The following is a 12502-nucleotide window of genomic DNA, read 5'->3' as shown; positions in this document are numbered from 1 at the left end:
ATAGCTACAGTACATTATTGACCTGCACTGATCTTTTGTTGTAAATGCTGTTCAATCATGTTTGCAAAGCAATTGGCAAAGTGCGCATTTGTTCTTGTACTTAATCTGTCATCCCAAAGGCTGTCTGGGTTTTCCATAATGAAGTAACAAATGCTAACGTAGGCACAATGGACCAATGTGATGATTGCCAGGCGACAGAACCCAGTTGACAGAAGTTAGTCAGACATATACTTAACTCTTCCAAGAAGCTGTTCTTTCAAACATGTCAGCAACTAGGGAAGGAATTACTCTGCTGGTGACATTCCACCAAGTAACAGTCACGAAGGACTTACCTGCAGCGACAATGATAATGTCTGCCAGCTGAGTATGGATCTTCAACTGTTCTTTGGGGGTGTACCTGTGAGTTATTGTCACAGTTGCATCACCTGGAATGCATAAGAATTTTCATTAATAATTACTGAGCTTTTTCAAATTTTACGGATGCTCTAAACCTAGAAGAGTTTCAGTCATTTCCTAAGAGTAGAAAAGTTGTTTTGACATGACTAATCACTTTGAGAGCAAAAGTTAGATAAGGAAATTTCCTTGAATCAAAATATTGTACCTTGCAAGGTAATACATGCAAAATCAAATGAGACCAAATGAGGATAAGTGCTGACCATCACAGGAAAGCTGTAAGCAGGGTCCTAGAAACCCAGGATTTAAAATTCTGTATTGACTGGCTAATACATTGGTGTAGGGGATACTCACTGGCTTGATAATGACAGACAAATGAATACTGGAAACCACACGGTAAGTGCACTGAAAATGGGGCAACATAGTGTGGGACACAGGTGAAAGGTTGACTCTGTCTAGGGCAGGTGTCAAGGCAAGGAAGGGTTTCTAACAGAAGCAATATATATATATATATATATTTTAGGTCTTAAAGCATGAGTAGGAGTATACTCACCAGGGAAGAAAGAAAAGGGCAGTCCAAGCTAGGACAATAGCAGCAAAAACACGAACCAACTCTGAAATGATGTGTTTAGAAAAGAGTGAAGAGGTCTAGTATTTAACAGGAAGTTTTTAAATGAAAAAATTAAAGGAGTGATTGTTGAATAAGAGAAGCAAGCAGCCTGAAAGATTCCAATGTTTAAAGTATGAGCCAGTGACTAGGAGTCGGGGGAAGGTGGCGATGAGCTACAGTCAAGAGAAGGGTTTTTGGTAACCATGGCTGTGTGAGACTGTGTTCTCTCTTCTCCTCCTGGAAGATGTGCAAATGCTACACAGGTAACAACAACAAAAACTGCAAAATCTCCACTTTTAGGGAAAACTAGAAAGCATATTTTCCACAGACTCCCAAAACACTATAAAAGTTACCAAAAGCAGCAGGTAGTAGATATCACATAGGGAGAAAGGCAGCAAGGAAGTACAGACAATGACAAGATGGCCAGCAGCAGCAGAGTTCTGAAAATGACTCCAAAAACATACTTCCTGAAGGTGAAGTGTTCACTCCAAAGTGCAAAAAATATAATTTTCTTAATCGAGGCAGAAAGAATAGAAATAAAGGAAGGATAGTCTTGTTGAATCCAGCACAGTCGAGAGTGGGTGGTAACACACCCACACAGAGGAGCCATTTCAGTAGGAACCGGCCTGACTCTGTGAAAGCAGCAAGGAGTCAGAAGACTGCCCAGCACCTCCGCCCTAACCCCCAGCAGAAGTGTCCTGTAAACAGGAGATCCAAGAAATTCAACTCATTCAATAATGAGTAATAACAATGGATGTGATGCAGCATCAATAAAAAGGTACCGTATGAAGCCCAGCCCAGGGGAATTTGGGGGTGCATTTTGGAATGAAGGTGCTTTGATTCTAGTGGTGACTAGACTAGTTATCTAATAGATGCCTATATGCGTTTGTCTACACCAATGAAACTGCACATCAAAAAGAGTGACTTTTACTATATACAAGTTTTTAAAAATTAAATTAAAAGGTACATTTAAAAAGTGGCAGAACCAAGAAAAAACAAGGCAAAGCAAAAGCAAAACAAAATTTTAAAGGATTTACCAACATATCAATAAACAACAAAAACTGTTGTCATGGAAAAGCTGAACATTATGGCTACACATTTTACCAAAATTTTTAAAAATTAGAACTTCAGGTTATAAAAAATGGGAGAAAAAAGGATTGAATCCATACAAATTGACTATAATGGTCCACACTAAGTCATGTTTTAGTAAAGTTCCTGGATTTTAAAGATTAAAAAAAGAATCCTATTAGTACCAGACAAAAATTCAGATCTCTGCATTCAATCCCAGAAACTAACAAAGCAATACCTATAAGTGACTCGTAAAAAAGATTGGGAGTCCAGGATTTTGTATCCAGTCAACTGCCTCCAAGATAAAAAGTTGTAAAGAATTTTGAAAATGCAAGAATTCGGGAAATATTGTTCCTATAAGTTTTTCCTGAGGAATGTGCTTAAAGATACACCTTAATTAATCAAAATATGTTTGAGGAAACTGGCAAAAGAACTGTTAAAGAGTTTTGAATATATTTAGTTATAGAACTAAGACATTAAGAAAATAATCCCAGAATCATGCCAGGCTATAAGGGATACACAAAACTCTGATATGGAAAACTGGTATCTAAACAAAAATCATATACAGTATGCTAAGTTCCATGTTAGAAGGAGCTATAAGTTATAGTGTTGGCAAGAGCATCAGTATCTACTCTATCTGAGAAAGGCATGGGGAAGTTAAATGTCTCAGAGAAGGCAGATTCTTGATATGAGTAGGAATTTGTTTTGCTTCTGCATCAATTCCCTTTGACTGTGCTTTCCCTACCCTTTCCCACTGAGATATCATTTTCCATAAAAATATGAGAGCATATATTATTCAGTCCTAACTGTTAGAAACCTCATCTTTATGAGAGCTGAAGTCTACCTTTTTGGAACTTCTTCCATGATTCTAGATCTGTCTTTGATGGCAACACAGAATAAGTATTAACTCCCTTTTCCATGAGTCAAACCTTCAAACACCTGCTTGAACCTGAATCAGCAGATGAAGCAAATGGCAAACCAAATCTAAGATAGAACCTCACATATAGGGTTTTGCTTTGTCATTTTTTTCTTGATAAGGAAAAACTGAGTCATTCTCAGTACATTAACACATGTCACAGTTGGGTTTAAAAAAGAAATTACTGAGAGAAAATTACAGGAAGGAAAACTCAGTAGTCATCAACAGAATAGCATCCAATGGAGAAAAGAAACCTAAGTTCTGTTTTAGACAAATGCTTCCAGAAGCCTAAACCTTCTAGATTCTAGATTTGTGCATTGCCTTCTTTCTCTTTTAGTTTTAAATAGAGAATAGTAAAGATGTTATTGCATCTCTACACAAAAAATAAATAAATAAATAAATAAATAAATAAATAAATAAGACAAATTTAAAAACTGCTTTCTACAGAGAAACTCTCCACAGAAGCTAGATGTTATTTTGGTAAGGTAGTCAGGGGTAGCCTGAGGAGGTGACATTTGGGCAGAAACCTGAAGGAAGTGAGGAAATAAATTATGTAAATAACTTGAAAAAAATGCATTCCAGGCAGAGGGAAAACCAGGTGATCTGAGCACATACGATGTGCTCCAGGAAAGTAGAAAGAAGATTTGTCTGCGGGGCAGTGATGGAGCATGAGAATGGCAGAAGATGAGTTCAGAGACAGAATGGTAGGAAATGAGTTCAGAGACAGAATGGTAGGAAATGAGTTCAGAGATGTAGCCCAGGCTCAGATCATGGTGAGGAAGTGGATTTTATTCTGATGTTACATTGTCATGGGTGTTACGGAAAGCCATAGATGACTGAGAACTACTACCATGTGGAAAACAGATCATATATGAAAGATGAGACAAGGGTGGACAGGGAAACCAGTTCAGAAATATTGCAGTGTTCCAAGTGAGAGATAACAGTTGTCTTAACCAGATCTTATTAGTGGAGGTGGGGATATTAAAGGCATTTTTACACAGGTTGCTAATGTATCATACATGGGGTGTAAGAGAAAGAGAGAAGTCAAGGATAGATTGAGCAACCAGGTAAATTGATGGTACCACTCACTAAGATGGGGAAGACTATGGGAAGTAAAATTAGGAGTGAGGTTTTTATCTAGTAAGTTTGAAATGCTTATTGACCACTCAAATTGAGCTGTCAAGTACACAGTGGTTCTATGAGTTTAGAGTATGGGGGGCATACAGATGGTATTTAAAGCTATGGGGCTGCAAAGGATCACCGAGGGAATGGCTATGGAGAAGTGAAGTCCTGGGCTCATCTCAGTGTTCTGAACACCCATTCTTAACTCTGACACTATTAGATTGCTGTATGGAGCTTTCTAAAAAATACCAATGCTCAGGTCCGACTTCTAAAGATTCTGATTAAGTTTTGTTCTGTGCTGGGTTTAGGCAGCTATATGTAAAAAAACCCTTAATGATTATAGTGGGCAGCTAGGGTTGAAAACCACCGGTTTAGAAGTTGGGAAGAGAAGAATGACCCAGAAACAGTGAATGAGAAGAAATGTCTAGTGAGGTAAGAGTAGTGCATACCAATGGTAGCTTTAATCTGTGCTTAAATGATAAAAGAAATAGCCCTATAAAATGTTCTTTCGTTAACTTAAAAAGCATGTTATGAATATTCTTCAATCTATTATATAGTTTTCTTTTTATAAGGATCTACAAGGGAAATTACTTTTAGCTCTTAATATCATAAAAATGTTTTATTTTTCCTGAGCATGTTTATTTTTAATCTTAAAGACACTTAATTGGATAACTAGTCATTTTTTTTTCCTGCTAACAAGCTCTCAGGATGAAATTAGTGACCTAATCATAGCAAATGTAGTTTAGACTCAATTAAATAATTCATTAAACATATATTCAGCACCAGTATATGCAGTGTGCTTGACAGTGGGAATGTGTCCATGAAAATTTAATGATACACCTATTTTTAGTAGGAGCCTTTGGCTCCATTTTTAGTTCCAGCCTTCCCCTTCCCTTTTTCCTCATTATTTCTCATTTGCATTGCATTTTACATATTGCTATGTGCCCATCAGTTTGGATTTTTCAGTTTTAAGTAAAGAATAGTAACAGAAGGTAGCCAATAAAAACATCCCATCACAACAGCAACAGAAAGTAGATCAAAAAAGGGGTGTAATGTTCATACATAATTGTAATAGAAATTATTCACTCCTTCCTACAACTAAGCTTTTTATAGAAAGCTCTGCTCCTCCTTTGAGATACTCTGCATAGTTATAAATTAGTTAATCATTTATACTTCATTGTTTAATGACTGCCTTTCCTACTAGACTATAAGCTTAGGAGAACAGACCAATGTCTGATTTATTCACCATCGTATTCCCCATGCTTAACAATGAAGAAATTAGCCTCTTCATAAGGAGATAGCATTACAAGTCAGTAGCTCAAGAAAAAAACATCTAAACAAAAAGATAGATCCTTAATGGTTTACTGGAAAATCACTGTGACCTCTTTCAATTAATGCACTCAGCACCAACTTCCCCTCCTCTGCCCAGTGTCCTGATGACAGTCACGAGGCACCCTCCTCTCCTACTGAACACGAGGTGATTCTTGGGGGAGGAGGAGTTTTAAGTTATTCTTTCAAATAAATGCCTATAATTTTAAATAAGAAGGAATTAGTGTGTGGTGGGCACCTAGTTACTTCTCTCCCCTCTTCCCTTCCTTCCTGCCATACAACGATTTTTTTTCAACAAACAGTAATTGTCAAATTTTAAATCCCTCGCTTGTGGTCTTATTTTCTATGATACTGGCATAGTACTTGGCACATAGGAGACACAACATAGACCTTTATTGACTAGACTGACTAAATGTATTATTATATGCTGAGCCCAGTGCTAAATTTCAGAAATATAAAAAGCCTAAGAAAATATCTGTTATTGAGAAATTCACACTTACTATGTGTGTGTATGAAGAAGAAGATTAGTATTGCAATGGCAGCAGATACAAACTGCAAAAGTTAGAAGACATAGGCTACACCTTGAAGGAATGGGTGGCAGGTGGGAGGAAAGGAGATGAGTGATGGGAAATGGCATTCCAGGCAGAAGGAAGGGATGTATAATGGCAGGAACGCATGAAAAAAATGGTCTGTTTGGGGAACAGTGTGTAGTTCATGGAGCTTCAGCATAAAGTACCAGGGAGAAAGTGACAGGAGAAATGGCTGAAAAGGTAGGTTGGAGCAGAACAGGATACCCTGATGAGTGATGCCTTGAACAAATCAGGCTTGTAGAAATTGGAAAAGATGCACTTTGTGCTAGTAATAAAACAAGTTCCTAGTACTTTGAGGTCATAGAGAAAGCAAGAAAGTGATGGAGAAAGAGAGAAAATGACAGAGAAATATTTTAGTTTCACTTCCCATTTTAAATAAGGTTTAATATTATTTTCAACAATGTAGTAGTGTCATTTGTCTGATGAGAATACATATTTTCCAAGTACAGTACTTTCCAGATACTAGCTGGCTGAATTTAGGAGACATTAAAAATGAAACAGTGCTCCTATCATCCAATTTAGAAAATGAGAGTAGGACTAGCATTTGTTCTTTTCTTCTGTCTTCTACCATCCACACTTAAAGTTGTAATTCAGCAAAACTAATCAATACAGAGGCATCACGAAACACAATGTCCCCAAAACCTTGTGATGAGCACTTCTAACCTGGGGGTGGTGGGATGGGAGTAGCAGAGACTAAATGCCTGTCATCCCCCTGTCCCAGTGTGACAATGGTTCCTCCTATAGAGGCAGCAAATACCCCACTCCACTCCACTGCCAATAAGACCAAGAGTGTCAGTCCTGGTGGTGTGATCACTTTGCATGACTCATGCATTCCTAGGCGTTCCTATTTGGCTCCTCTTTTTGAAACCTAAGAGAGCTTGGCCCAACCTGCCACTGGGCTGAACTTAATCACACATACCACTCACATCACGTTGCACTGCCTGAAGCATCCACTACTGTGTTATTACCTCCTGGAGGTGGGAGATCATGCTCCCAGGCCGGCAAAAATGTTCATTTTCACAACTGGAGTCAATTGTCATAATGAAAAGGCATTCAATTGGCAGAAATCCTTGTGGTTTCCCACTTAGATAGGGTGCCTCTTGAAGAAAAAAATGGTTGAGACACAGAAAGTTGCAGCAGCAGGACAGCTTGAGTGTGAAAGGCGAATGCATTAAGAAAACACAGCTTGCAAAGATGAATCCTGAAGATACAGACTGTCATCTTCTGGAGAGACAGGACTAAATACTTTTCCCTGCTGTAACCCACAGTGTTTCACAGAGAGTAAGTACTAGATGATTATTGGCTGAAAGAAATCAAGAATATCACAGGGCCCATAGGACTCAAAGCAAAATCAGCTGGTTGCTGGTCCTACCAAAATACTCCTTAAAAATGGTCCCAGGATCAATGCCACCACAATGATGCCACAATTTTTCAGTTAAAGGAGCAGCATGCAACCCCATGCTGTGGCCATTTAAGGCGACCTATTTTGATGAGACGTCCTGCATAAGAATAAAACTATGTAGAGAGGTGCTTACTATAAAAGAATTTGAAATAACATCAGATCGTGAATTCCTCTCATGACAATTAGTAACCACACATAATGCCTTGATCCTTATGGCACCTTGTTATCTTGAAGGGATAAAGCTGTTTTAGAGAAACTGGAGAGTTTATCTCTTATTTCCTCATGGTAAAACTTAAAATAAAGACTTTGTGCTAGAGCAAGTGGTGTTTGGGTAAGTTACTATGTACAAAGAAGTTAAAAGAATACACGGTGATCTTATAGGTGGTCACAATGATACTCAAACATCCTAATAATTAGTGGGGCTCATAAGAAGAGACCCTCCACTGCCAATCTCCTTATGTTACCTTAATTAACCACAGGCTTCCTCAAGCAATCATGGACCTACGTAAGTACCCAGAATGTTTTCCAAGGGATGCCAAATTTTACATTGTGCCACTGAATATTTATAATTTGCATTACCAATACTTGTATATCATGTCCCCTTGCACCCATCACCACCACCAAGACTAGCTTTGGGAGGACAGGAATCCTCTCTCACCTACTCTCTATAAACTGCACAGTGGCTCAAAGGCCACGTCCCCTACAAAGCCTTCTGTGATGGCTGGTCCTCAGCAGGAGGTGATCTCCTTCCTTGCTTCCTTGCCATGTTGAGTGTCAGCAATATCCCTTTACTTCAAGATTTTAGCACATTCTCACTCCTCTAAATATTTCAAGCCCTCAGGGAATTAATAAAAAGCTTTGTCTCAAAAAAAGGCTGAGATCCATGTCATTAATATCAAAACTAAAATCTAGCCATGAATAGATACATATTAATCAAGCTAAATTATAGCATGGTTATTTTTCCTCTCGTGCAATTATCTTTGGCTTTAAGACAAAAATGAATCATTAGGGTTCTGAATGTATTCTGGCAAAGAAATACACAGTGTGAGCTGAACACTCAACATGGTGAGTGTCATTATTACAAGTTCTATAGATATGAATTTGCCAAGTTAATCCTCCTTCATTATCTCTATTAGCTAACAATGCATATGGAGTCACTGCACATAATTGCTGCTCTAACAGACATGGACATTTGAAATATTGACTTTCCCACAGCCTCCAAATCTTCAGTAAGCAGTTCTCACCGATTCATTATATGAATAATACATGTCAGCACACTCCTAAATATGTATAAGATTAAACACTACTCATATTACAAACCTTCCAATTTCATTTTTAGTATAATTTGTTACCTTTTAGATATTATAATTATAGTGGCACCTAGGTACCACTAAGATAATGGTGAGTTTAACTATCTGGCTTGTAAGTAACCAGTATTACAACTAATTCTACTCCTATTTCAATTTTTAACATATATTCAAGTGAGAATATTTTATAATACAAAGTATAAAATATTTTTTAAAGCAATATGTTTTTACCCTACAATTCTTTCCCCAGAAGTCATGGCTACCATCAGTTTGTATTTATCTTTCTCATGATTGCTTTAATATTTTTACTACATATGTATACATCTATAAATAACCCACATATGATAAAAAATAAAATAACATATTTTATGACATAGTATTATCTACTTTAAAACAGCATAAAGAGGAGGAAAATTAATTTTCTTAGACGGGTATTTTATAGACAAATAAATAATTCAAAATTGAAATGTATCAAGAAATTAACACACAATTGCTGATTACTACCAAAAATGTGCATTGTAGAAGTTCTATGTGGAGAATAATGTCACATTTCTAATTAAATAATTAGATTTTATAAATTCTGAGTTTATTCAAATTATTATAAAAAAGACTAGATATGATCCCAAAAAGGCAAATACAAAACCCACCAGAAAAAGAAAGTCAAATTTCAAATAAAAGTAAAAATTACAACATTAACCTCAGATCCTGTTACTTTACACTTTATGGTTAGCATGGGTACAGATTATTGACTTAAGTACAATAATGAAATAATAGTAATAGTCACAGCTATATGTACCAACAGCTTACTTAACTTACTATATGTCAGACACTGTAATCAGTACTTCATATCCATAATCTCATTTAATTTTCACAATAACCAAGTAAGGAGATATTACTATTATTGTCATTTTACAAATGAGGAAAGTAGAGGCCTACACAAATTAGATGACTTGCCCAAGGTCACAGGATTTGGCAATGAAGGTGTCTGATTTCCTGTCTATCCTTCTAACCTCAAAGTCAGCACCCAGCTTCCGGTTCTGGAACCCTAGTTCCTTGTGTGCGCTTGGACATGTTCTCTGAAGTCTGTAAAGCTCATTTCCTTTAGTATAAAATGGAAATAACATTAATAGATACCAGAATTACTGAGAACTAAATAAGATAGTTTATGAGAAAGTATTGAGCAAATCATGGAGATACATAATGGTGCTTGTCATGTTACTGATGAAATAAGAAAATAAAAAGTTGAAAATGAAGAAAAAATTGCTTATTGGCTCTTGGTCAAAACTTCCCAAGAAAAGTAGTTAACTTAGGCAAACATTTCTGATAGTTTTACCTTGCCTGACATAGAAACTATTATATAAAGGCAAATATGAATCAATATCTTTACTATATATAACCTATGAGACAGATAAGTAATAGATTAAGCTAGAAGTAAATCATGAAACTAGGAATTCAGCTTTGGAGATGAGTACCATGAAAACTGTCATACTACCAGTTTAGCCTTTAAAAGAGCTGTTCAAAAACTAAAGCTTTTTAAAGTTACCTGGAGACATTTTCGAGCTCTAATTTACTATGATACACATGCACATATTGATTTCTGGCAACATTTAAATTCTTAGGCACAGAAAGGAAAAATAATATTCAAAAGCTTCATCATTCATCATTTTAGATATGAGTAGGTTTACTTTTCCATGGGGCTTTGTGTTTTAAAAAATTATTTCATATGCATTATGTCAACCAAGATCCTAAAACAAGTACTACAGAAAATTTGAGATCAGGAAAGTGGAATTCACGAAGGTTAATAACGATTAGAAATCTATATATCTGTACGTGGTGTTGTATGTGCATACGTGTGCATGTGTGTGTGTTGTCTATCAATCTGGTTAAATATTAGAAAGCAAAAACATATCTCCCCTCTTATTTGGAATTAAAGAAAACAATGAGGAACTTGCTGTATCAAAGATGAGGGGCAAAAAGCCTAGAGGCAGTAAATGATAAAGAAAGTAGTAAAAATCCCTAGCACATACATAGACCAAAAACTACTGTATTAAGAATATGAACGTGAGCTTTTACCTATGTTAGAACAAGATGAAGAATTTAGCAGGCAGTGATGAGCTGGGTAACCTGTGTGCCCTCTGCCCACAGCACTGGCTGAGGCAACCATGAACAATGCCCCATCACCCCTTGCTAGATTTCCTTCCCATTCCTGGGGAGCTGCTCAGCATCTAGCTGTTAGGCTGCTGAAAAAACCAAGGTCTTAAGATGACGTTCAGATGACAAGCACTTGGAAAACATAGCCATATGTTCTCAAACACCATCACATTTTGCTGGGCTTTCTCCGTGACTTGGGGTGTCACTACTCCTTTCAATTCAATGACTACTAAGCCTCAGCTTCCTTGTCTGTAAAATGAACTAACTAGCTGATCTCTAAAGTACTAAGACTTTGTCACTGTAGGAATTCTACATCCAACAATCCAAGGTTTGGGTTTTTGTTTTCTATTTTTTTAGGCATGAGATTTTTATGTATCTAGTGGTTTTTCAGCTGTCTTAATGTCTATAGTGTTAATGCTTTGAAGAAAGTGTATATAGCCAAAAGAAAAAAATGGGAACAAAGGGGCCACATATTTTCAGTAATTCTTTTATTCACTTTCAAGGCTTTCACATCATTAAATGAACAATAAAGGAAACCTTTAATTGCATAAACACACAGATATGCTAAGTTGATTATCAAAAGTCTTTACTTGATGATATAAAAAGTAAGAAAATGTTAGGAGTGATAGAATCTGCAAGGTCCCACCTACCTCCAGGCCGTTCATGCTCCCCATCGGTGTGTAAAAGCATGGCGATGGGCATCCCTACGTTCTTGGATCTTCCAGCCACAACCACATTTTTCCCAAATGTTTCAATTCCTTAAAAACGAGTTTGATTTAAATGCAGAATCAACAGGAAGAAAATTAAACATTTCAACAGCCAACTGAAACATTCTTTAAAAATTTCTAATAAATATGGATTATTACGTATCTTGTCCATAATGTTCCCAATTCATTATAAATAATTCTTTTCACACTTCTTGGATTTGTCATTTCCTCTCCAATTATGTCCTCATTAAAAAACCCACAAATATTATCAAGTTTCTATTAAATTACTTTTAAACACTGAGATTCACATGAAGAGTTAGAAGTGCAGAGGCTTCAAATATATTAACAACTAATTGTAAAATATGCAAAGTACAATAATGTCAAACTTAACTGGCAATCAAACTTTGAGCAAAGCTGTGACAAAATGAAGCGGGGAACAAAACTTACACACCTTACTCCACAGTAAGGAAGCACTAAATTTACTAAACTTACAGACTCAGAAGGGTGTGAACGATAAAGTCTGCAGATTTAACACTACCTCTTTTGGACTCAGTTTCTTCTAAGTAAAATGAAGAAGTTGGAACTAAGATTTTTCCAAGTATTAATATTCCAAGAGTATGATTCTAGGATCTGCTTCCCTTTGGAAATTTTCTCCATCAATTAGAAAACAGCAGATTAGAAAGGAGAAGATGCTGACAGAAATGGAAGTGACAGCAGTGAAGGCAGGAAAATCATCAATGCACAAGGCAATCTGGAGTCAATCTGGAGTCAGTTAACACAGGGGTAAGCATCTCCACACACCGCAGGAGTCTGTGAGAGCATACAGAGTATCTAGCCCAGTACAAAGGTAAACGTTTATAATGAAAACCGAAGTCAATAGAAATTGTTCATACACGATCAGCACATT

At 36.6% G+C, this 12502-nt stretch overlaps 1 protein-coding gene across 4 annotated transcripts in view; it reads right to left on the bottom strand.

Annotated features, from left to right (window-relative positions):
- The window catches only part of MTHFD2L (methylenetetrahydrofolate dehydrogenase (NADP+ dependent) 2 like), a 76454-nt gene that overhangs the window by 40193 nt on the left and 23759 nt on the right, over positions 1-12502 (bottom strand). For all 4 annotated transcript variants that reach the window (XM_045532814.1, XM_045532815.1, XM_045532813.1 and 1 more), the window contains 2 exons: positions 11539-11646; positions 333-425 (listed from right to left, as the gene is read on the bottom strand). In XM_045532814.1, the coding sequence (XP_045388770.1) occupies positions 333-425; positions 11539-11646 (201 nt within the window). The remainder of the gene's footprint in view (positions 1-332; positions 426-11538; positions 11647-12502) is intronic.

Source organism: Lemur catta, chromosome 19, assembly GCF_020740605.2.
Source record: "Lemur catta isolate mLemCat1 chromosome 19, mLemCat1.pri, whole genome shotgun sequence".
Classification (NCBI taxonomy): domain Eukaryota; kingdom Metazoa; phylum Chordata; class Mammalia; order Primates; family Lemuridae; genus Lemur; species Lemur catta.
The sequence above is the reverse complement of the archived record's forward strand: the minus strand, read 5'-3'. Positions and strand labels throughout refer to the sequence as shown.